Below are 27,004 nucleotides of genomic sequence, written 5' to 3' on the forward strand. Positions count from 1 at the left end.
ATGTAGATACCCCTTTTACATGGACACAGTTTGGAAAATACCAGCCCTTCAGTTGATTTCCACCAATGATTCAGTCATGCAGTTGTGTCTGTATGAAGGGTAGTCCAGCACTAACTCCAGGGGGCGCTTAATACAGACATGAAGGACACACACACAGACTCTGGCGTTCATAAAAAAACATATTTTCATCATTTTAATGAGTGTATCAGTTGAGTGTGGTTACACATCAGTGTCATTCCTACATACGTTACTGTATGTCCATAGCGTATCTTAAGTTTGGCCTCCAAAGTGTGTTCCATGAAGTTGGAAGATCCAGTGCTTTAGCTTAGAGTATATGGAACTGATCATGTACAGTCAGTGCTAATCAGCGCTGCTGCTACCTCATGATGTCAGCTGGAGTCTTCAACTTCAAGTTCAAGGAGTGACAGAGCTGCAGTAAAAGCTGATTGTTAGTCTCAAATATTGTACAACTGAAAAGTGAACCACTCAGTTTGTGTCTGAAATCAGTGCGAGGAACAAACTGTCTCCATTAAATGTGTGTGTGTGAAAGAGAGACCAACATGTGTCAATTCCATCTCAGGTTTGCATTGGGAAGTTTGGAGGTTTATTTAATGTCATAGCAGCAAGTTGTAATGTAAAGTAACAAAAGCACACACTTGTAAGACCATCAGTGAAGGAAACAAAGTTTGCACAATAGGTTAGGCTGCCTATTTAATTTGAACTTTTACTGTTATAACATAGTTGACGAAAAAAAAAAATCCCCTGTGTGTTTCATGAGAGTAATGGGAAGCAAACATTTAAAACGCATATGGTTATGCAGGCTAAATATCTGCCATGGGCAATGAATCAAAACAGTTACAGCCACATGAAAATACTATAGCTCATATTTCAATGGTACAAATGTGTATTGCAATAACAGGCTCACTGTCAGATGAGTGTCAAGTCAAATGAAACGTCATTCGTGTTTCAACAACCGATCGTTTTCTCTGCTGAAGCTTGTTGCAGCAAATTGCGTGACATGGCACTTGTGTAAAAACAAACAGTGAGTGACAAATGAAAATGACATTCTCAACATAGCTTATCTATTCTCGTTCAACTAATCTGAAAGCTGCAATGATGACAGATACAGCAAACTGTCACTACAACCCTCAAGTCAGTGAAACCAAACACTGATGCATTTGAGATATACTTTTGGTGTTTGTGTAGAAAGGAAGACTGTTCAGTAGTCTTGTTTAAAAACATATTTGAGGTGCAGTTTGATTGGATGAAATATGGAGAAATACTGTATGTACATTTGAATCAAGTCTGTGTTTTACTCCACACTGCTCGTGCTTCCTCCTTTGTCTCCTGTCTGCTATTTTGACATATTGTACATATGTCAAAATGGCTACATTTTACTGACATTAATAAACTTCAACTGTACTTACATATGTAAAAATAATTGACATACACAACAAACAAACAATAAGTGGACTAATGCATGTGATTTCATCTCTGTGATCACAGCATACTGTACTGACACCAGTAATGAGACAATCCAGAGCAGCACATAATGAGCGGCCCAGGCTCATTTTCTTCTTGTCAGTAATATATAAATTTAGCACATCTCTCACAGACACACTGACTACTCAATCATCTATTATCACAATTCTTATTGGGGCTGCGGGGCAACTCCGGAATCTGATATGAATAAATATAGGCATATAAAAATACAACAAGCATACCTAGAGTATGTCCTGCTGCTCTTCCCTGGTAAAAGGTGTTTCGTACAACTAGATACTGGTGTACGTATATATAAACTATGATATTTAATAGTGACTCCTAATTTGCATATTTTTCATTTAAATGTGTAATAACCATTGATATATTTGAGTGATGATTGTTTTTTTTATTTGTGGATTAATACAAATGTTTTAATTTTACCCATTTCAGTTCAGAGTATTGTTTTATTAGAGCACAGGATTTATTGGTATACATACAAAGATAGGTATATACAATTCATGACTTGAATCATGACAGTTTTACATTTAACTTGCTTTTGATGGAGAGATTCTATTCAGTTTGAACTTGAAATGAGAGACACAGGGTACAGAGAGGTTAACTCTCAGTGAACTGCTTCGGGGTTTTTACAATTTTGGGCACCACAAGTTCGGTGGTGATTGAACATTTCACAGCTGAAATCAGTACATTCAGTGGAAAATAAATTGCAATAATACAGTACAAACAGCAAAGGGGCCATTTGGCTTCTTAAGTCATGTTACAGATCAAAGAGTAGTCACTTCTCTGGTTTAGCCCCCCCACCCCCATGTAAATAAATAAAAAATAAAAATACACTTCTTTCACCTCATGCTTACTGTGGATAGAAGACAACCCTCCTCAAACTTACCTCTGGATTTTCAGAAGGGTACCATCATATCAAAGTCCATCCTGCACACACTCACATTAAATTATTGCAATTCCAATACAGCCCAAATTATTTCAAGAACATAAAAATAAAGGCAAGTTTACCAGGTGCACTAATAGACTATTTCATGCAATGTTCTGATTTTTGTCACGTATACAAAGGCATTGTGTCACATAGGCTTAGTATCGCTCTGAGCATTGCCACTTTGGGCACACCTTGGGTTAATGGATTAGAATTTGATGGAAAGTTCTTTTCTTGACATGGATCATTGCAGACAAATAATAACAACAATAATCATAATCCAAACTAAAAAGAAACTGTAGAAAAGTGTATCCATTGACACCAATGAAGTCAGGTGGGCAACACCAGCATTCCATTATATTAAGATGATTCAAAGCTAGCCATGTGATGGGATTAAATGTCATTATGATTAGTATACAGATGTGTCTAAGGTGCACAACTGCCTGGAGTAAGCTTATGTGGATGTGACAAATCATTTGTAATTATTTCTCCTTTCCTTTTTCTGTTTTCTCTCTTCAACAAAGAGAAGAAATAAAAAAGTATATTGCTTCAAAAAACTTGTTTTCTCTTTTAATATTGTGAAACATTTCATTCACCACTTCTTGGGTTTGTCTAGCTAGACAGAGCATTACATTATCAGTCAAAAATACATACAGAAAGATGCTGTGAATCCAAGAGATTAAACAATCGATGATGGGATGTGACAGTGGCTAATTCCTGGGACCACTTGGAGTCTGTCTGTCTGTCTGTCTGTCTGTCTGTCTGTCTGTCTGTCTGTCTGCCTGTCTGGGCCAACCTCCTATCTACCAGCAAGGTGGCACAATGCAAGCACTGATGTATTGCCCGGGTGAAGGGGAGGGGCTGAGAGATTAGTCTGTCACAGTAACATTAGTCAGTCCAAGGACCGTGGCCTCAGTGTGCTCCAGCTCTGTGACTGAGGATCTGCAAACCTAGCTGCACATGCTCTCCATCCATCCCTCCCACCCACAACCTCCTACTCCTTTAGTCAGTGAGTGATGTTAAAACACAAAAGGGGCTCCTCATTTGCTCTTTCCAGACGTACTGGAGCCCCCCGCCCCGCCCTCCATTTTGTCGGCAATTTCTGACGTGTCTAACTTCTCAGAGCCTTCCCCTTTCTCTGACCTCTCCTGCTCGGACCTCTCTGACCTGGCGTCTGCGTCCCCCTCTGACTTCTCCTTCCTTTCCGAGTGGTCGGGGTCCATGGACGAGGTGCCTGGCTTGTCCCACTTGGCCATGGCCTCATGCTCAGCTATACAGGTGGTGATATTTGAGGTCCAAGCCTTCAGGTCCTCCTACAGAGAACAGATATAGGCATAGGGATAAAAGGAATCTCAGGTAACATCTTTCTCTTTGGTAACTTTCTCATGTTGTATTTTAGACCATTTCAAGTAAAAGTACCTCAAAATTTATTTGTAAAACATTTTGATTTACTTAGGAACATTCCACCGCTAGCCAGGACATGACCTAGTCTGACAGATTAACTGCATGATACATTTCAAGTCCAACTCAAATCACATTAAGTTATCCCTTTCTGTAGTTAAGTGTTGTTGTTTAAATGTATTTCTAAGAATTTTTATTATTAAAAGGATGAGAAAAGGTGTTGATGTGAACTGACAGCAGCTGGCTGGTTGTTAGAGTGCTGGTGAGACAAAGTACACATGCTTGCTCTACAGCCTACACGTCATGGGCAGACAGCTTGTTGTTAGTATAGAAGAGTAAAAAACACACCAGCACCTAACTGGACAGAAGTGTCATGTGCAGTTTATTTACATGCTGTCTAATGTGTTGTAGCTGAGCAGCTATTGATCCAGGCTGCAAACTCATTTTTGCATCACACTTTTCCCTGGATGTTTGTTTGGTCATTTGTTCAGTAAGCTAAGGTGCAGGACAAGATGTGTTCATGTTTGTTAAGAAAAAGAGACTTTAGCAGGAACGTTAACGCTGTTGTTCAGAGTCACTGGCTCTTAGTATTACAAATCTGCCGTCTAGCTCAGTATGCTTATCACAGAATGCTGATGTTACTGCTTTAGATTTTATTGGCTGTACCACACCATCAACTCAACTAATGCTAAACTAGAGGGCACCATCATGAGACCAAAAAAATATGCAACAGAAATGTCTGCATTTACATTCTGACAGTATACTATATATTTTGCTCACATCTTATGTTATTGTACTAATCCAAGAGAGGAATATGTGGAATATGTTCAAAATCCATTCATTTTTTCAGCATGAATTTTTGTGTTTGGTTACTATTCTATACTATACTACACGGTTGGTGACATCCTATAACTTTCATTGTCAACAAACTTCATGAATAGACCAAAACCAACAATCTATTAATCTGTCTCTCAGTACTCGTCTGTGGCTCTCGGCCCCAAGCCCATTGGTACTTACTGAAAAAGCTCATCTTTAAAGGTCCAGTGTATAGGATTCAGGAGGACTTGGGGGCAGAGATGGAATATACCCTAATATTAATTGCATTTTCATTAGTGTGTAATCACCTGAAACTAAGAAAAGTTGTGTTTTCTTTGAAACTTTTAGAGAGTGGGTCCTCTTATAATATAGCCATGTAGGAGGTCACCACAATTATCATTTAAAATTATTGAATACATGTGTATGTTGCTAACCTAATTTATAGTTACTGGACCTGAAGCTAGAAGCTCTAAAGTAAAGAACAGTGGATTATGTCCTGATGCCTGCCTCATAAACATGACTTAAATATAAATGTTCTTACCTCATCTTTTGCATGGAATGCAAAGTTGTTTCCATCATTCATTCTGTTTCAGAGAAAATAAACAGGGATTGTCAGTTTCTAATGCACTGCAATGTCTTTTATAACCACATGTCTAATAAATAAAATTAAAATTACGCTTGTTTAATATTCTGTGTTATGACATTTCTCTCTTAAATCTGGAGAAATAGGCTGCAACTTCTGATTTTAAATGTAAACAATTGACAATCCCTTTGACTATCCCTCAGCAAAGTCACAATTTAAAAACACAAAAAGCAGCTCTTACTGAAGAATGAATACGTTTTTCTTCTTTTTGTATCCCATTGAAGGATCAAATGAGCAGTTACTAAGGTCAACAGGAGGCTCTTCATTGTACGTTGTGTTGTGGTTTCTTGCGTCTTTGTAGAAAGTCAGCTTTCCTTCTTTCAGCACACAGTATACGTTCACCCAGGACTTGCTGTAAAATCAAAATGACACATTGAATGTAATAACATTATATACATTTTTGGCTAAAATTTAGGCCAGCTGGATGTAACTTTTTCTCAGATCATTATTATCACTTATGATTTTGCTGGTTAAAATGACAACTGATAGCTCACGGATGCGTGCTAATCTGCCAACGATTATCATATTGGATTAGCATAAACTAGCCCCACGGGTTAGTTGAAAACACTGTCTCTAGGTGGTTTTTAAATGTTTCCAGCTGACTTGCTTAAACAATCATTTGTAGAAAGACTCTTAAATATGCACTTGATGGCCACATACATAATATTTTGCTAAAGCTACATGTTATTGAAAAGACATCCTTACTGTATCCATGTAGAGGACATGGAAATAAGGAAAAGCATTGCTCTTGTATTACAGGTCAGCTAGTTATTCCTCAAATTACAAGTATGACAAAGACAAGTGTAAGCTCAGACTGTTATTCATTTGTACATAACCTAACTTGGATGCTTATCTTAGTGGTCAATTATAAGCTTTGTCTGTTGCTTGCTTTATCAGTAGAGTTTTACCTGTTTGGGCTTCTCTGTTGTGCCTCAAGGTCAGAGGTGGTGGCCTTTTTGCGGTAGAGGAAGCCTTCATTGTGGGCAGTGTGTGAAGGTGGCTGAGGTGTTGTTGGGGCACCGGTAGCTGGGGCTGAGCGAGAACGGCGTGTCTCCTCAGGCTCTTTTGGACGGGGCCTCCTCCTTGGTTTGGGACGGTCTCGGGCACGAGGTCGCCCGTCAAAACGAGTCACGGGTGCTGAGAGGCTGCTAGGAGGCCGGTAAGGCTCTCCTCGTGCCTGAGAAAGCAGAGGACAAAAGAATGTGAACCAAGGCACAAAAAAGTGAACATATGCAACATCAGTGTGATGTACTGTATCCAAGCAAACTCACATGTGCCGCTTCTCTCTCCTGAACTTGTTCTACAATTTCTGCCATGGTAGATCTCTTCTCCCTGCAATGACAAATGACATGACTCACCCAAACAGTAAACATAATCATTATGTGACCCTAAACACCTAAACATAATTAGGATCACACTGGAAACTGCTGAGTAGACAAATTGTAAAGCCAAATGTTATGATCATTTGAATTTCACCATCATCAACACAAGTCATTCACATACCCTGAGCGTTTGTCAGATCCCTCCTTAACAGAGCCCTCCAGGTCACTTGAGTCCTGCCTCTGCAGCCTCTGCTTGCTGCTGCCCTCTTGTTCACTGGACGACTGCCTCTCCAGGCGTCTCCGGTACCGCTCCTGACGCACAATCAGTGGCAGCTCATTAAGCCTGGCCTGGATCTCCTGTTCGCTGGAGGTCTGTCTACCCAGCTTATATTCTCTCTCTCTTCTCAGATGGTCCATCTGAGGATCAGAGCGACTGCCACGAGGATCCCTCTGGAGACGACCATGGAGGAGCTCCAGCCCTGACTCTGGCCCCATCATGTCTGCCATTGGGATTTCACCAAATTGTTCCCGCTGCACTCTACTGGCTTCTAGGAGGGGGTTTACAGCCTTGTGGATGTGGTTAATCCTGGGCTGCATGAAGTCAGCTTTCAGGTGCTGCCATGCATATGCCATTTTAGGGTCCATGATGCCACCACTCTGTGCCAGGTAACCAGAACTACCCAAACTTCCACTACTGTAATGATTTTGTGCCAGGTAGCCTGAGCTACCCATCCCCCCACTGCTTTGATAATTCTGCACTTGGTATCCAGAACTCACCATGTTAGGCTGCTGTGCCAAATACCCAGAACTCCCCATATTGGGCTGTTGTGCCAAGTATCCTGTACTCCCTAAATTAGGCTGCTGTCCCAGGTATCCAGAACTTCCCATATTTTGTGACTGGGACAAATATCCAGAACTGCCCATATTCTGCTGAGGCAGAAAACCAGGGCTTCCTATAACTCCACAGCTTGGCTGCTGAGCTAGGTTACCTGAACTTCCTAACCTGCCACTGCCTAGATGGTTTTGCATGCCACTAATACACCCAGAAGTCAGTCCAAAGTACCCAGAGTTCTCAGCACTGCCAGCAGTTTGATGGTTTATCACAATGTAATTAGAAGTGTCTGCTCCACCACTGTGGGAGGTCAGTGCTGAGAAACTGGAGTCATTTCCACCTCCGGCCGCCGGGTGGTTCATACCAAGGTACGAGGAGCCCACGAACTTTCCACTGCACTGTTGTTCCAGTCCAGGGTAGCCTGATCCATTTGTAACCGGGCTGTAGCTAGCTAGGGTTGAGGGCAATCTCTGGGTTGGAGGGATGGCACCCAGATCCAGACTGGTCTGTAAGGGTTTGGGTTCTATATGTGCCTGTACCGTCTGCCTCAAGAAAGATGAGGTAGCACTGGTTGAGGGAACACTGGGAGTCAGACAAGATAATGGGAACATCCTTCGGCTGGAGAGTGGGGTCGTCTTTTTCTCCTCCTCTTTTTTCTTCTCAGCCTAAAGAGAGAGTTAAATAATTAAGTGACAACACTACACAAACCCAATTAAAACCAGAAATTAAAAGCTGAATGGTCCAATAAAATGGACGTACATGAAAAGCACATTGGGAGCAGTGAGTGAGGGTACATGACATGCACTGAAAGTCATGAAACAGATTTAAGCCCATAACGATGCAAACTGATGGTATGCACCTAGCCATCACAAGGTCACATTTTGTTCCTGTAGTGCCATTAAACTGTGACTCCACCAAACTGATTAAACATTTATCTACAGTCAAGCTTACTGCGGAAAGCTGGCGGAGAGAGCTGAAGCGTTCTTTCCAGGTTACAGCAGCCTTGCGGAAGGCCTCATGGCGAAGGATGAGCTGCTCAACCTCGTCTGTTTGGGCCTGGGCCTCTCCTCCTTCTGGCTGCTTGGAGGTGATCAGTGGCTCCTTGGCCTTCAGCCAGGATTCTGCCTTTGCCGTCTCCTGGGCAAACTGGAACCTTTCCTGCTCTGGAGGTGACAGCAGACCAACAGTATAGTAACCATTATGTCACACTCTAAAACACACTACAGTAGAAATTGGCTGTTTAAATGCTTGTGTGTACATTATTGAATCATAGTTCAGATGTGTGTTATCATGAACAATAAAATTCATACATTATTCATGAACAGAGTACAAAGTGGAATAACCATTAGCAGTCTGAGCCTGTTTGACATTCAACATAGCATTGTGTTACAAACTGCTTCTGCTCTGATATATTTGTCTAATGAGTTACTCACTGCGCTGTAACTTTTCCTGGTGTTTATCCCATTTTTCACCAAGATCCTTCTGCTTAGCAAGAAGGCTGTCCAACTTCTCTTGTATCTGTGGTGACAGACAGATTGCAGTCACAACCACAACAACAAACTGCTGCATCTTAATCAATACACTTTGTTTTGGTCTTATGCATTCTTTTGAGGCACATGTGGTAGTCATTTCTATGGGTCTTTTCTATGGGTTCTATGGGTTGTCAGGTTGTTTTTGTCAACCTGACCTCCTCCGATGCAGGGTTTCCTGCAGCTATCAGGATCTTGCCAAGATCTGCACACTGCTGTATGGTCTTGCTGCGGCCATCTATTTTGATTTTCAACTCCTGGTGTTGTTTCATCATCCCCTCCAGAGCTGTCAAGTCCCTGAGAAGAAATAGACCAGATTCAGTTGGTTTAAGCGAAAAATATAACTACAGTTTGTGTGAAGCTGTTGTGAAGCTGTTGCTTCACAAGCACAACACTTAGCAGACTGCAATACAGTTTTAATGCTAAAACAATCAGTCGATCAATTATCAATTAGAATTTCTAGTTACTGGCATAGCTGTAGGGATGGCAATTCCAACACTTCGGTTGAAACTACCGGCTGCATTGCCATGACATTTGTTAAATGTATCTATATTGCTCAGAATTTAAATAATAACAATTTTGGTTATCTCAATTCAATTCAATTCAGTTTTATTTAAAGTGCAAATTCCTAACAGAGTTATCTCAAGACACTTTACAGGTGTGTAAACAACACATTAAAAAAAGAAGAAGAAGAGAAACAGAGAGAAACAGGTCCCAGGGCATCTCCTGGCTTTTCCTTGAGTACCAGCACTGGAACCACCTTACAGCATCCTAACACAAATAGACTATGTAGTACTTCCATGGACAACCTTCTAATATAGTTTGCCATCAACAAATTATTATATTTACTTCACCATGACCTCTTAAAGATCAAACACACATTTCTTTCCAGTGAGAATTACAGCTTCTTGGTGCAAGATAAATTAGGAGAACATTATTTTTGTTATATTTGGTATATGGTATATATACATATGTATAACAGAGCCATGGACAGGAAATGGAGGGAGATAGATGGGGATGGCATGCAACAAAGGATGTTTTTGAATTGGGGATGTTATGGTTACATGATGTGTCTTACAGCTGAAATACATGGAGCATGGACATGTCGGAATACATCTGCCACAGCATGCCTGCAGCAGAAAGTGTCCATTATAATCAATACACGCTGCTCCACTGAAAAGCTGCTAATGTCTATTTTTATGTGGCTGTTCTTTTTTTCCACTATATATGGTGGTTTTTACCTGTTGGTAGGCTAACCCTCCAACTCTCCAGTTAATAATCAGACTTAATAACCAGTGCTTGGACAAGGAAATCTTGGCCCACGTATCCAGATCTCTTGGCCAATGTTTCGGCTATCATGAAATGATAGCTGATGGGGTCAGAGACTGAATTTACTAAGACATTAGACTACAACTGCCAACTGGAACAATACAATTTCATTTTTGTTTGAAAAATGATTGAAATGATTAGCCAAAAATGTTAGCTTTTTCTGTTGATCAACTAATCAATTAATCAACCAAATATTTCAGCTCTAAATGGGAAAAATCATTAGTTACAGCTCCATATAGGACATGTACATATGTTTTACCCTCTTTATCAACAACTGCTTAAAGATTGCACAATAGAACTGACTCAGTAAAATGACAAATAATGGAAGTGATTACTGAGTAAGATTTAGTCCTCAATTATAATATGAAAAACTGAACAACAGATGTCATTTAAAATTAGGTCAAGGTGGCGCAGCAGTCTAATTTAACATTACACAGTAATGAAGTTCTGTCTAAAGGGACTGGACAAGACCACAGAGATTTTGAGTTTAACTGAACGCTAGACCACAGAATCCAGATGTTAAACTTGGACCGTTCTGTATACAATAGGTTTTATGCAAATCAAAACATAGAAAAATAAAGAAGGTGTAAAACTAAAAAAAGCATATGCCAGATATCTTACCTTGGCTCATCCCATCCTATCTGGCCCATGATGCCTTCCATCCACATCAGGTTTTCACGCACCACTGAAAAGAACTGCACCTTGTCAGTTACTGAAGTGACCTGGACGCGACTGGCCTCGCAAGAGCTCAGCAGCTCCTTCCATGCCTCCATCACTTCCTGCTCTTTCACCATGATGGCTTCAGCTTTCTCACCAGCATAGATGGTTCTCAGCTGGGCAGCATTCTCCTGCAGCTGCCTCACCTGCACCAAGACAGGATTAGTGAGTTACTGGACTTAAACTTAACTGAACTGATTTAATTAAGGTCTCTGATCGTTGGCTGAACAAAACAAAAATACTTTCAACAAGCAAAAACACATTACATAGCCTATGGACTGGGTTATTTCATGAATGTGGACTGCTAAACAGTTTTTTGTCAGAAATAAGTTTGGTAAAATTCATATGCACTCATTGTGTATCATGTGTACACTGTGTGACCAAAGGGTTCATGAAGTCACATCACTTGCCTGTGCAACTAGCAGTTGAAGGGCATGCTCAAAGGAGTGCATGAGTCTCTGCAGGGTGGCTGGATTGGTGATGTTGGCTTGGCATGCCCTCACCTCTGGCAGCTGCTTCATCTTCCCTGCGATCTGAGCCAAGACCTACAACACAGGAGAGCATCATCACGAGAGTTTTAAAAATAGAAACAGCATGTCACAGCCAGACTGTCTCCCTTTGAAAAGACGATGAAGAACACGACTAATATTTGTTTTGACTGTACCTCTTTGCAGTCAGTGAAGAACTTGTGCAGCTGGTGAGAAGCTGCCAGCATCTGTCTGCGGGTCTCCATCAGCTCCAGGAGGTCGGCCCAGGACTCGTTCAGTCCATCCTTCCACTCAGCGATGGTGGCTGCGTCAGAGTGCCCGCAGTCGATCATCTCGTTCACCATTTTGTTCACCTGCTCCATGCGCTGCTGACCAATGCTGTTTGTTTCTGAGGCAAACTTGGTGAATCTCTCCTGTAGCACCTGGAACACACACAAAGCACACAAAACTGCAGAAACTGGAGACACTAATGTGAAATAATTCATGCTAATACAATACAAAAACTACTGCAATAAATACTAGCTTACCTTTATGAGGCTCATAATATTAACCATTTATTGAGACCTTTTGAGGCTTTAATCCTCACCCTTCTCTCCTCTAGCCTGTGACCCAGAAATCAACCAAGCTGGTGTCATCATGGATGTTCCAATCCATTAAATGTGTCTCAGTGGAGTTGAGGAACTTGGAGCAAGGGACGACATGTGCAGATGGTTTTTAATTCTTTTAGGGATCTGTTAGAGTCTGTACAGTGGTTGGTCAGCTGAACTAGAGCTGAAACTATTACTCAGTTATCAAATTACTTCACAGACAATGGTCTTTAATTGAACATCTCTATCGCTGCAAGATAAAAATAATGAAACTTTTCTTCATCAGCCAAAACACTTTACTTGTCTTAGTTTTCATTTTATCTTGGTTCACTTTGGTAAAACAGACACATAGTCACAGTTAGTCCTGGTTTTTGATTTTTGTCTCCTTGGCCCCGTTTCTTTCTATAAAAAAACTTTAATTGTATATTTGTGTTGTTTATATCAGTCATATTCTGAACTCCTGTTTTATTTTCACACATCACGACAGTTGAGACATCGTGCGTCATGAGTCTTGAGTCATGTCAGAAAGGCGTTGATTAGACATTTTTGTGGCTTTGTGTATTAATGCAGAAGTAACTCTATCCACAGCTTCACTGTGAGGCATGCATTTCATGTTGGGGTTATTTTGTATGAGATGCCAGCATATGTTTTATTTTTTAAATCATTATTATGTTTAATATAGTTTATATCCATGCTCCCTTCCTCACATGGCACTTAATCAGCATTGTTCTCTTTACTGCACATAATAGGGATGTTCTGTCTAACTTAAGCCAGGCTACAAAAAAGCATATAAAAACATGAAAATAAAATAAAATAAAAAAATTAAATATTAATAAAACGAAAATAGAAATATTATTACAACAGCTACTATTACTTTTTGTTTCAGTTATCAAATTAACAGTGAAATTGTATGTCACTGTCTGATGCAAGACACTGTATATACTGTATTATATAGTATATAAGTATATAATTACATAATCACGGTTCATAAATTACTCAGGCTAAAAAAAGTTTATTGTCTCCTGTGATTAGACTAGTGTAGCAACAAAACCGTGTTGACGAACTGACCGTCACATCCTCAAGGTCATGGCCCAGCTCGGTAGAACTGGCTACCGCCTCTCGCTCGGTGATCCACTTCTCTAACTCCTCCACATCCTTGTTGAGCTGATAGAGCCAGTACTGCTGCTCCAGCTTTATCTTCCTGTGCTCCACCATGTCCTTCAGCGAAACGTACAGCCGATCTATGTGGGACTGCTGCTTGGTGATCTGCTCACTGTTGAACACGGAGAGAAAACAGAATGTAACAGCTACCAAAAAGATAAGAACTGTTATCCTTATACTGTCTAACATGATAGATAGAACAATATGTGTCTTGGACTATACATGTGTGGTTATACTAGGAGTGGTTGGTGAGTGCACATGTGGTGGGACATGTCGCACCTTTCTGGGTGGCCAAGTTCCAGCAGATGCTGACACTGCTGGGACAACATTCCTACTGTCTCTGCATAAGTTTCCACTGTTTGCTCCAGAGCCAGGTGGGCCTTCAGCAGCTGCAGGGTGCTCGCCTCGTCCTGAAAAATATCAGAGTTATGTCAGCATGTAGGTTTCGCTCGTTCACTTGCAATTTATGCCACGCGTATGACTATCAGGGCTTTCCGTACCGTGCCTTTTTCTTCATTGACCAGTTGGAGCTTCTGACCTGACAGCCAGGACTCCACTTTAGCTGCCTCACTGTAGTACTGCTGAGCCTGCAGTGCAGCGTCCAGCATTACGGACCTCCTCTCTGTCTCCAACTGTAAAACCTCCCACAGCTGGCGCACATGCCCCGCCCCTTCACGCACAAACTCCACCTCAGGAGTCCTCAGCGAAGCGATGATCCCTGCCCGGTCCAGGACCTCCTCAACACGGGCCCGTCGTCCTGTCAGTTCCCTCTGGAGTGTCTGTCAAGGACCAATCAGAGATAGGTTTCCTGACTTAGCACGGTTAGGTCACATTTCCGATGACCATGGCCAAAAGTCATCTTTGACACTTACCTGGTTCTTTTTAACATGTTGCTGTACACTCTGGAGGTTATTCCCATAATCCTTACAGGAGGCCAAGGGAAGCCTTTCCTGAATCCACAGCTATCAAGCAACACAGTCAGGTCATTACTTCTTCAGAATGTGTATGCAAGCATCTATATGCAGTATCAAACAAGGAGTCCATGGTGAAGACACACGTACTTTATATTTAATTAATTTAGAATTAATTATTTTAAATTCTGATTCCTTAAACATATGTGCCAGAAACCCATATACCTCAGTATACTAACTGACAGATGTACAAAACTGAATTAAAGACAGTATTTGAAGTAGAGGAAATGTATGAACTAAAAGGATGGACAACTCAAGGAAAAGAAATATGTACTCACTATCTCATCCTCAAGGTCTTGGGCGACTTGGTGCATCTCTTTGGAAGCCAGCAGGATGCGGCGTCTCTCCTTCAGGGGCTCAATGAGGCGGACGATGCGGGTCTCTACCATGCCTGACTGCTCGCTGCCCTCCTTGTCACCTGCTATCAGCCCTCGCTGGGGTAGACAGACCCCCTGCAAGCTTCCCAGCTCTCCCACATCCTTGTAAAAGTCCCCTATTTGAGACTCCATAGCCTGTACCGGAGGGAAGGGGAAGGTCATATTACAGCCATATGACGGGTGGACACACCGCATCAGCTGTTTCCCTATCAGAACATCTCAGAGTTATGTAATGGGTTGCCTTACTTTAAGGAAAATAAAGCATATGGTGCATTTTTTAATGCCTCTGAACTTTGTGTTCAAGAACACGCTACAACAGCGGCGTCAGTGGACACATGTCAGAGCTCAGGAAAATTACATAAACAACGAGCTGAAGTATGCAGTCTGTCAAAAGCAATCACTACATCAAGGCAGATTTGACAGTTTTAGTCATACAGACATTTCTTATGGGCAAAGATGCTGTGCAGGTAGAAATAATCTTTTTGGCTGAGTTAAATGTCGCAGAATGGAATCAAAGAATCAAAGATTATTATCACTATAATTATTATTATTATTATTATTATTATTATTTGGGTAAAACTGAAGCCCAGTGGTGGAATCAACTGCAGTAATTAGCTGCTGACAGTTTTGAAGTACTTTATTCTATTTTCATGTTTTCAACTTCATGCAACTTTATACTTCAACTTCACTACATTTCAGAAGCAAAGAAGTTACTGAGCTACAAAATTTTAACCTGGGCTGAATTGCTAACTTCCAAAAACCTTCCAAAACATGTTTTCACCATAGTTTAACATTAAAGATTTAGGGTTTAATTGTCACTTCTTCATACAGTATGTGTCGTGCAATGCAGGGGGGAAAGCTCTTGAGACTCTTCGGTGCAAGAATAAGCATAAATAATAATAATAATAAATAAAAGCTTTGTGCTTATTTATAAAAGCATAAAAAGAATAAAAGCTACAAAGATATGAACAAATGTAATATAAATATTACAATAAGAAACAAAAAGTGTTTGTACAGTAGATTGGCCCAGAATGTCAAGGGGGCTATGCAGATCTCCCAGCTTTACATGCACTGATGTCACAGTTTAAAGCAAACTATACAATGAAAGTCTGTAGATGTTTAAGTGCAGATATGGAAATGTGCAGCGCATTACAAAGAACAATGTTCTGGACAAGGTCAAAGACATCCTGAAGTCAGAGGATAACCAACTGTGGACAGTAACTTTACCAAAATAATCACTTGTGGCTGGAGAGCTGCTTCCTTTCACATGTGCTGTATTTCGTAAATTACAGTATCATTTTTTCAGTAGCAGACCCTGGAGAGCGTTATGACTTGCCTGAAATTTCTGGAGTTGCTCATTGAAGGTGGGCAGATGGTGCGCCTGTTCCAGCTGGGGGGGCTGCTGCTCCAGGTGGGAGAGCTGGTGGTCAAGGTCTGAGTAGCTCTTCACAGCTGGCTCAGGCTTGTTATTTTCAAAGAGCTGGCGGGCCTTGGCCTTGGTTGTGTTCTCCAGGTCGGACCAGCACTCTCTGATCTCCTCCAGCTTCTGCTGAACGACTGAACGCAGCTCCGGCTTCTCCTGGATCAGTTCCTGACCCTCCTGGAGACAGGAGGTGATCAGCGTCGTTAGACTGACTGCAGAGAATGCTTCAGATTGATCATGCCTTCACTTCACGTCACTATGTACTTTCACATATTAAACCTGTCCTATTTAAAGATGATGTCATATGCTGGATTGTCATTTCTTGGCTGAGTGACTTTTTGCTTCTCACTCGTGCATTACTTTAATGTCAGCTTTTGCTTAAAGGGATGGTTCTTTTGAGCTGAGATGATTGTTGCTTCAGTTGCTACCAGAAACCTGTGTTCTGCACAATTGCTGCACAGAACTGTCCACCATTTTAGATTTCAAGCACAACAAGAAAACTTATTTCAAATGTATACATGCTAAATGGATTTTCTTTTCCATGATTGATTTTCTGATTACTGGTAATCTTTTACAAAATGTCTTCACTAAAGGAAACTAAAGGAAACCCAGACACATCATGCTATTCTATGATGCTCCTGATGTATTGTTCATGAACCAGTGAATCTTGCTTTAATATATTACATGCTATCGTATTTCAGAAAGGCACTGTGAGAATGACATTTCACAGTGCTGAAAGTAAGCAGCTAAATTCAGTTTTGTACCCAAAATAGCTCAGGAAAACACAGCTCCATGCCAAGGCTGGAGCCCCCTACTTGCATAAAGGCAGGTGCATAGCAAAGTTTGGCCTCGGGCTGACCTAAAAATCATGCATGGCAAGTCTAATAAACCTCTGTTCTGTCCTTCGCCTGTGCTCATCGCTCTTCTTCCCTCCCCTAAATTCTGAGCTTTGTTCATGACGTGATCTCCATGAGGAGATGCGGCGAGATTAAAGCTTGTGGCGTTTTCTTTTGTGTCAATGAAGCTCTTCTTGGAAACAGATTATTAGCAGTTTCCTCCCATACCTAGACTTAAGAGAGTAGCAGGTGTTTTCCTTCTGTTACAAGATTTGGGATATTTTCACATCTGGCTCACAAACATCCTCTTATAGTGAAGAGCCTTATGACTTAAAAGCGCCTGATAATTTTGCTGATTTTTTTTTTTTTCCTGATTTTAGGAAACCAACCATTTACACTCTCTATTCTTCTTCTACTCTTCTGTTGGTGATATATTCATTATTTACTCAGTTTGCATTGTAATAACAACTGTGCATATGATGGATTTTATCTTCTACATTCTGCTTGTCTCCTTTATCTTTCACAGAGAGCTGGACCTATATCCTATGGCTTTCATAATGCAGTGCTGCATTCCTCCTCTTGGCACAGGCTCTCTGCTTAACTGCTGCTAGCGCTCACTCTCTCATATCCCTCTCTCTCTCTCTCTCTCTCTCTCACTGCTATCTTTGCTCAGCCTCACTCTGCCTCTCATAATGCAGAGCCAGCAGAAAGCAGGTCTCTCTCTCTCTCTCTCTCTCTCTCTCTACTCTCTTGGCTTTACTGACACACAGAGTGAGGCAGAGAGAGAAGAAATCAGAGAGGAGGTGGAAAGAGGAGAGCTGAAAAGGCAGAGTAAAAGAAGAAGCAAAAGGAGAAAGAATCAAAGGTTTATGGCACAGAAATGAGGCTGCGGGTGTGATGGGCTGTGCTACAGTCTGGGCACAGTTGGATCCAAAGGGCATCTGTGAAGTGAGGCAGTCATGGCTGACATGGTATGATGTTTTAATGGCTACCATGTATGAATCATGCTATAATGGCAGCACTGTGTTGCCAAATTCTGCGGGATTTTTTTGTTATGCTGATGCAGCATTATGAAACAGTGGGTGGGATTAAAGGGCTTGTTTTATACTACTGGCACAAACAACAATGTATTCACACCTACTGTATGCATAAAAGTAACTAAGCAACTTTGTTACTATCTGTATAACACCATTAGAGAATCAAAAAAAACATAAAACATCCTACCACCAAGCACACATCCAACGAATTTAGCTAATCAAAGCGTAACAATTATGACCACAGTGAAGATGCCAGATTCTTTCTTGTTTTCCCCTCAGCCTAACCCACAATGCAGCACACAGTAACAGTGGTGTTACTTACAACTATGAATTTTTCCCTCTTGACACAAACAATAGCAGTATGCTAAAAATACTTTTGAGTTTTGATAATTTAAGTATATATCATAAACCAATTCAAAACATATTTTCATATATTTTCAGTCATCATATAAATAAATGGATTCCACTCTTTTAAAAAGGCATATGCTAAACAGGGTTAATGTCAGTGCTGATTAAATTCTCTTCATATCTAGTTTTTGAGATTTGGATTGTGCTTTACTTGTCAGTTGTCTTGTTATTCACTATTCCTTGCCTAGTTTTGCATGAGTACTAGTAGCGTATTCTTTCTGAAAGAACCACTGCCATCAAGACAGAAATTCATCATTCAGTAAAGCAGCTGTTCAATACTGCAAAATGCTATAATATTTTTAAAATTTCAGGTTCTGTGGTGTCATTGACTGTCGTGGGCAGGTTGACCTGTCATGCTGTCCCAAACCAGCATCAAGATAATGACAACAGTGGCTAAAACTATGAAGACAAACCAGACTAAAACCATGAAGGATAAAAATGACTAAAATGCAATTAAAACTAATAAGCATTTGATCTGAAAACTAAGATTAAGATGAAACGAATTAACACTGATTTATTGCTGGTTCACTTGTTGATGAAAAGTTATTAAAACAAAACTAAACCATAGAAAGTCACTGCTGGGTGTTGCTTATGGTGAAACCTGGGTTGTTGGAGATGCCAACTTTTCAATATAATACTTACAAAATAATAAGAATCCTAGATCTCATCGTTGATTAATTCTCAAAGTAACATTAAGTTTATTACTTCACCAAACTGTGTCTGAAGTCATAAAGTCAAAATAAGTCCAGATTATACGGCAGCCAGCCACTGCAGCTTTGTTAAATTCTGATGCATTGTGAATATAGTGTATGCATGACATGACTGGGTTAGTTTTATAACTGGTAGTATTTCAAAGAAGATGACAAGATTTCACAGGTACAACATAACAGCAATAGTGCTGTATATGTTTAAGAGAATGTCCTAATTAAAAACAAGGTCAGTTGTTGCTTTTACTGTATTGAAAATACTTACTAACCTTAGCTCACACAGCATTGGAGTGAGGAAAAAAACAAAACAAAACAGAGATGAATGTGTTTTGTCCATTATTTCACTTCATTGGCCATGTTTGTATCATTGTGATATAAGCTACTGAGACAGCTAATGCAATTTTAGAAACTGTTCAACTTAGACATTGTTTCATAACTCTAACTGTACCTCAACTATAAGGACACTAAAGAGGAAGTAAGAAGGTTAACATATTAATAGTTAACATAAGTAGTTCATAATGACAAGAGAGCATTTTCAAAGTTAGCCAGCAACTTTGTACAACAACATCCTCAAGAAGTAGACGTGACCTAATTAATGATGCTAATATGATGTCATGTTGGCTGTTAAACAACAAGCTGACAAATGGAGTACATGTAGTACTCATACAGATATCGAAACATGATGCAACATGCTTGGAACTAAGTTATTAGCTACCCTCAACAGATTATGAGATGAGGTATTGATAGTTCCTTAATCTTTGATAAATTATATGTTCACAGAACAAGCATGACCTTTAGCAATCGTGTTCCAGCGTTGCTACTTCACGTTATATTAGCAGCAAATGATTTGCAGGATAAAATAATATAAAACCATTTTATGATAACCAATTGATGCATAATATAAAACAAATTAGCCACCCTGAAATCCTGTGAATCCCGTGTTTGATTTAGTTAATTCATCTATATATAGCAATCTATAGTTTACTTATTATCAACAAAGCTCCTGAAAAGACTAAATTAATTATACTAACAAAGCCAGATATGACAGATGATTTCTCCCAGTAGTTTATTGTTCAAATAATGGGAGATTGTTTTTCTCTTCATCCCATTTCATTAAAAACAACACAAGTCCATTATTGATGTCACACACTAGGACATAATATCAGCAAATAATATGACTTTTTAAAGACTTATTGTGAAACAGCTGAGGACTGAGAGGGGTTGATGCAAAATTTACTATACTTAGAGCAAGACTTAGTTTTAGCTCAATTGCAGACCAAAAACTGTTAAAACCACATTAAGGAGCCGCACCATTAAACTGGGTCGTATGTTCTTTCATTTATGTGAAAGTGTGATTACCATGTACATAGTTCAGCTGGACACTCTAGAACTCTGGATGTAATCTGCTAGTGGGGGACTGATACGGGTTTTTCAGTGGCTGATATATAATGCCAGTATCATGTTGTTTCCCTGCTTCTGATAAAATACAACCATACTGTAATTAAAAATGAGGCACAGAACTGTTTAATTAAACTTAAAGGAACATTTGTTTAACATTAATGCTACTGTCTGAAGTAACATGTTGTCTTAAACGGAATTGTTATTAAATAATGAAAGAGGAAAAACACATTGGTAAAAAGAGAGCGACGTACAGTATGTCAGCTGCATTATTCTATTTACAATAGTGTAAAAATGTCTGCAGTTGTGTTTATCTGCCCTGTGAATGCAGGGATTGGCTGATGCCAATTATCTCAAATCTTAATAAATAAATAAATAAATCTTATTTATTGTATCATTCAAACTATGTTTCTCCTACTGTGATTATTTGATCATAGAATTTATTGACAGTGACCAAACTACAGAACATTGCCAGCCATCCATTGAAAAAATAATGTATTGAAGGGTAGCAATCATCCGTTGTTAAATTCTTTTGCCAAAATTCTACCACATACAAATGAGGAGATGAAGATAAAGAGTAAGAAATGATTTAAATGATTTTTGAGCTTTTAAATTTGAACTGTATAAAAGGGGCAGCAACTATAAACTAAATGAGTGAATAAAGTTAATACTTTGGACGTTCAGAAAATGTGGATATAAAATATAAACTAAAAGCTTCATATTTGTCTCAAAAATAGACATGAAAGTTTAGTGGGTACACTGGGAAGAAAGGTGACCAATTGGATGTAGTGTCCATATTTAAATATGTAAGTAGCATGTGTCACTGATCTACTGTATGTGCTCCAGGTAGACAGGCCCAGGTCTGTGTGTTTACCAAGCAGTGACCCCTGGTCCCATAGTAAGACTTGGCACAAGGTCAGCTTGCAAGTTCTCTTGCTGTAACAGAGAAGCACCCACAGATCCTCCACATACAGGAGCCTGGTTCATGTGCTGAGTAAGGACTGAGAGAGAACAGAGGTGAGAGGCCGAAGTGGGAACCCTTCCAAAAGGACGGAGAGTTCTCAGATCATGGCAGGACACGGCGTCATCTTTTCCCTCTGTCTCTCGGGTAACGACTGAGAGAGCAATGAGGGTGGATTAAGTGATGTTAGCACAGCTATAGAGACACGAGGCGCTCTGTAACTGTCTATATGGAGCTATGTTAACAGGAACTTTAAGAAAACATGGCAGTCAGCACAGGAGAGACAACCTCTACGGAGCAGCCATCTTCTGCACTCAGTGTCAGTCCTTTCAGTTGATTTATCTGGTATTTGGCATGAAAGGTTATACAAATTCGCTGATGATTCAGAAGTGAAGCGGTATCCTGTTTCATTCTGTAGGCAGTGGACCTCTGCATGTCTCTTTGAGTAGAGTCACATGATAAGCAGAACATTAACACCATCCTTTTCAATTCTTGAAACTTGGAATATGAAAATTCTAATGTGCACAGATATTAAAGGCAACTGGCTGTAAGTTAGAAGGCGTCATAGTGGTCAGAAACACATACCATATAAGTGCACTGTTGATCGATCTGGACCTTGACTGTTGTACCCTCCCCCTTTCCTCACACTTCCTGTCTGTACTGTAAACTATGATATGCTATATAGTGTCTATCTCAGTTAACTATGATCATACAGTCATGTGAGCTGACTCACTCATATGTAACAAGAAAATGATGCACATGATCAGGATGTTGACAACAGATATTCCAAGTACGATTTACCATATAAAAGATGTCACTGATTCACCACCTGATTTTCTTTCTTTTCTTTCATTTTCACTTATCTTCCCTTGTTATAATACCTAAAATGCTAAATTTGTAACCTACCAAGAGCAAACTGAACACACAGCATTCATTCACTGAGATGAGACTTAGATAACCACTAGAAATTATTTTGGATTTGATTTGATTAATAGTAATAATCATAAATAATAATAATAAAAATCTACCAATTATTTTCTGGGTTACTTTAATTCACTTAATCTATAAAATGCCAGATAGTAGGGATAAAGGCGTTTCACAACTAACTAAAGCCCAAGGTGGCACTTTGAGTACTATAAAACTAATAGAATCTCTCATATGTGGTTCAGCTGATGAGTCGAGCTTTGCCTTTTTTGGATGGGAATAACATGTCACCCTGTGTGTTTTTAACCTGTACCTTATACTTACAGTACATACTAAAACAAATTGGCTTTATTGCTTAATTTAAAACAAATGGAAGTAGAATGCCAAATTTATTTCATTATTAACTTTGAAAAGTAAGACTCCATGTAATTTTGACATTGTAAAGATCCCAGTTGCCATAAAAAAAAAAAAACCCAAATCCTGTAGTGTACTGTTCAACTGGCAACAGTTCAGTTCAATCCAATTTATTTCTATAGCACCAAATCACAAGAACAGTTGTCTCATGACACTTTCCAGTTAGAGCAAGTCTAGACCAAACTCTTTAATAATATCAGGATATAACACTAATATAACACACAAAAAACTGCCTTGAGAAAAAAAAACAAGACAAAAACTAACCTATTTGCCTGCATTGACTGCATGCACTCATTTTTTGGTTCTTTTTGCATCGTGACTGAACTAAGCTGAGGTGTCTGCTGGCTTAATGGCAGGGTCTAGACTATAGCATGATGAACCTTAAAATACATTTCACACATGGACAACCAGGATGGCTAATGAGGATTTCCTCATTAGGTAATATACAGTAGTGGGATTTATCTTCAAGGGCCATAGTTATAATTAGTTACACAGCTATCTCATGAATATTTAATAACATTGTATATACTACAAAAAATAATGTGTAAAAGTCTATACAGTCTAATGAATGTCTTAATGTATTCAATAAAAAATGAATAATTAAAACACTTGGAAATGTCAACAAAAACTCTCAGGATGTTCTCAGAGATATAAATAAATTTTAGTGAGGTCAAAATGTTATATACCTCACCAACACTGTAATGACACTCTTCAGCTTCGTTTTTCAATGTGTGTCTGGGAGCTACATTTGGCCATACTGGTACAGGAAGAGGACTTCATAATTCATTTGTTTCTGGAGTTTAAGTTCAAATGAGAAAACTGAGTATCAAATTATCAAAAACGTCGCTGAAAGAACAGGCAGAAAATCACTGTGCACTGATTGTGCCCTGGTGCAGTGTTTGGCCACTGAAAATCCATGAAAGGAAATAAGTAATCTGCTCATTGACCTGCCTTAATTTCCTAACGAGAAAATAATGATTAAAATATTTATCAAAATGGAGGAATTACACGATTTAAGCTCCAAAAAATGGCTTTTCTCTGACATTTTGCTAATGTTCATATGATGCTCGGGGGCTGAATGCAAAAGATCACTTCCTGGTTTAACCACATCATTTTTTTCTCATCAGTCTGGATCAATTATTATACATCATTACATATTTACAGTGTCTACCTAAAGTATCAAAAGATGCTGCTGAATAAAACACATAAACTATACACTGTTACACAGCACATTCTCTGTAGTTTAAGCAGAAGTGATGGTTTATGCTAACTTGACTTTCTCTTATTCTCTACGTATCCTTGTCAGCGACATCTAGATGTGTGACTGAGCTAAAACTCTATTTTTTCTGATCACAACAACATATATACCATTAACAGATATGGAGTCTGTCATGAGCCCACCTGAGCTTCACAGAGGCAAAGGGCATGGAGAACATTCTGTGTGGATGCACTGATGCTCTTTCAGGGTAGCAAAGCATGATGGGAATGCAGGGGGGAAAAAAAGCAAATCTGAAAATGCTTTTAGGATGTGAACTGACCTGATATCAACTCTGTGTTCCTCAGAGATACCATTTGCATATACACAAAAACGAATGGAATGTGCATTCTGTGTATGTGTCTGGCCTTCACTGCTGTTGCAAAGGTTTATGCGTCCTCTGTGTGATTCACTGTAACCTCCATAACTCAGCAATGAAATCCAGATGGTCTAACCTCTGTGCGAAAAGGCCAAAGAACCACGGGGATCATACCACCTGTGAATCTGAAGACAATACAGCCACTATAGCACTATAACCTTGAGAATGTAATTCCGGAAGTCTCCGAGCCATCCGATGAAATGAAAGCTGAGTGATGACATCTCTCCCACTTTCACCTATTTGATTTTATTGCCACCACACCCTCCATCAATAGTCATGTGCTCTCTTTGGCATGGTACCCTCCCCCCGACTCACCTGCTCTGCCTATCTGACCTCCACATCCAACACTCCCTCCCTCCATCATCATGCCCTGGTCACCTCCACTCACCTGTTCTATCTTGGCCAGCCATTCCTTATTGCGGGCCAGCTCTGCCATAAAGGCCTGGTGCTTCAGCCACTTCCTGTGTAGCTTTTGAGCCTCATCCCGCGCCGTGTCTCGGGCCATAAGCATCTTCTCTTCCACCCGCTGTCCCAATCACTCAGCTAGGGGAGACAAAAATAGCCACCATCAGGAGCCCAACGCTCGAGCCAGCCCTTCTTCCCCCCTTTCCCACAGGACGTCCTGCCTGCCTCGACGCAAGAGCCACCCGCTCTGCTCTGCAAGGGCCTGGGTACCTGTGCTGTCACCACCCACCCCAACCCCCACCAGACACCCTTTTCTGGAGAAAAAAAAAATCAAGATAAGCACCTCAGCAGCAGTGGTAGCAATGGAAGCACTCAAGCCCTTCCTTTGGGTTGCCCCTGGGTCCTCATGCCCTACCGCTTCATGGGTCTTGCGGTCCTGATGCTGCAGTGCCTGCTAGCCAGTCTCAGGGAAGGCAAAAACAACCAGTGAAATAGAGGAAATGCGCCAATGACAACACTGGTAAAAAATGACACACACATCCAAGATTTCTTGCAGGTTGTCGGTTATCTTCTCCCTCCAAATGCTGATTACAATCCAGCCTTCAGCCAAGGTGTAGATGTAGCATAGCCACTGAAGAATCTTTCAGCCGGGGCAAACCTGACCATCCACCGCTCGCCAGTTCTGGTCAATCTGTAGTCCTGTCTAATGATGCTCTAGACAGGAGGAGGAGGAAGAGTTTGAGTGGGAGGAGCAGGGTGAATGGGATGCAGAGGCAGTGCAGAGGAGGCCGGTTAACATAAGCTATCCCCTCTTGAAATGCATCGTTCCCACCGCTGCAAAGATGCACGCACAGGCTGGTGTGAGATAGCACACTATTTTCTCTCCTCAGTTCCCCTTCCTCGTGTCCCTGAGCAGCTCAACCACGGTTGGTGCATGCTGCTGCAGTCCTTGCCTCTCAGCTACGCTCCTCTGTGTGTGCGTGCGTGTGCTTGCATGAGTGTGTGTGTAAGTGTGTGTGAGTGTGTGTGCAATCACAATCAGCACTGCAGTGCTGGAGCAGAGAGAGAGAGAGAGAGTGAGTGAGAGAGAGCGAGAAGGAGGAGAGAGAGAGAGAGAGAGGGGGGAGCCAGCACGAGGAGAGGGGGAGAGGGAGACTGGGAGAGGATATGGAGAAAGGGGGAGCACAAGAGCAAAAAAAGACAGGGAGAGCAAGTCAAAAGAAGGAAAAGATGGTGTTGGTGGTGGGGGGGTAGTGAAACAGAGAAAAGAAGAGAGAGCCTGCGTCATCCCTCAGTGTCACCAGGGACATTTCTCTGCACTAGAAATGACTGCACTCGGAGCGGGAGCAGGATTTGGGAAGGAGGGGGGGAGGTGTCATTTTAAAACAGCTGAATGAGAGGGAAGGAGGACGCATGCACACATGGTCCACAGTGCAGCTGACTGATTCGGATCACTGTTCATGCTCCCTATTTAAGGGAACGTGCATGTGGTTCTACTGCTGCCAGTAAGTCATTTCGTTAGAGAGGCTGCACACATTTTGCTGTGGTCCTTGGTTAACACTGCACCGTCAGATCTAAATTATAGATAAACACCGAAATTTTATGCTATCAAAAAAATTGGTTCAGTTCTAATTTTTAGTCTCCGTTTGTGCTGCAGCAGGAAAAATATTTTTTTATTTATATGCTGCTCTTTAGAATATCAGTGTTTATGAAACTGAATCATCAAAGCATCCAGACATATTTAAAGTTTCATGAGTGGAGGCTGAAGTGCAGCATTACCCTAAACCACCAAGTTGTGTTGTTCAAGCTGGTATTTTATTTTTATTTTTTGTTTAGGTTAAACCAAATCCAGTATATTTGGTCTATAATTAGCATTATGCTAAACAGTTTCACATCATTTACTTTCCCCATTTTATAATAATTGAAAATATAGACCTATACTATCCATATTTATAAAAATTAATTCCCAGCATTATGAAATAATAATTTAGATTAGTTGTCTGAATGCACACAGATCCAAAGAAGTCAGATGTTCAGAATCACATCTTAAAATAATGTTTAAATGTCAGGTTGGCTAAAAAGGCTAAAGTCATCGTAGCAGCTCTGTGAGAGTGTAGCTTCTTATATATAACAAAGCTAACCTGCTAAGATTTAGCAAGTAAAAGTTACCATGTTAACCACCTTGGGGTGTGAGCATGCTAACATATGCTATTGCTGTATAAAAACAAAAAGTACAGGTGAGAGCGATGGGAACGACTT

At 40.4% G+C, this 27,004-nt stretch overlaps 1 protein-coding gene across 1 annotated transcript; it reads right to left on the reverse strand.

The window, feature by feature from the left end:
* Nucleotides 1-1,875: 1,875 nt before the first annotated feature.
* sptbn4a (spectrin, beta, non-erythrocytic 4a) lies at nt 1,876-25,779 on the reverse strand. The gene is made up of 20 exons (XM_046411416.1): nt 25,089-25,779; nt 24,729-24,883; nt 15,935-16,198; nt 14,500-14,733; nt 14,123-14,212; nt 13,751-14,029; nt 13,530-13,660; nt 13,158-13,362; nt 11,679-11,924; nt 11,425-11,559; nt 10,919-11,160; nt 9,127-9,265; nt 8,873-8,957; nt 8,391-8,602; nt 6,789-8,104; nt 6,557-6,617; nt 6,194-6,462; nt 5,467-5,637; nt 5,184-5,226; nt 1,876-3,738 (listed from the first exon to the last, which is right to left on the reverse strand). Exons 2-20 carry the CDS (start codon nt 24,849-24,851, stop codon nt 3,466-3,468), a joined length of 4,518 nt encoding a protein of 1,505 aa, XP_046267372.1. The 5' UTR covers nt 24,852-24,883; nt 25,089-25,779; the 3' UTR covers nt 1,876-3,465.
* Nucleotides 25,780-27,004: the final 1,225 nt, after the last annotated feature.

This window comes from Scatophagus argus, chromosome 14 (genome assembly GCF_020382885.2).
Source record: "Scatophagus argus isolate fScaArg1 chromosome 14, fScaArg1.pri, whole genome shotgun sequence".
In the NCBI taxonomy this organism is placed as follows: Eukaryota; Metazoa; Chordata; class Actinopteri; family Scatophagidae; genus Scatophagus; species Scatophagus argus.

Coding starts and splice junctions, on each gene's coding strand:
- sptbn4a (XM_046411416.1), bottom strand. CDS start 24,851: ATGCTTATGGCCCGAGACACGGCGCGGGATGAGGCTCAAAAGCTACAC. Junction 14,213..14,499: donor AAGACCTTGAGGATGAGATA/GTGAGTACATAT, acceptor GTTGCTTGATAG/CTGTGGATTCAGGAAAGGCT. Junction 9,266..10,918: donor ATAGGATGGGATGAGCCAAG/GTAAGATATCTG, acceptor ATTTCTTCTCAG/GGACTTGACAGCTCTGGAGG.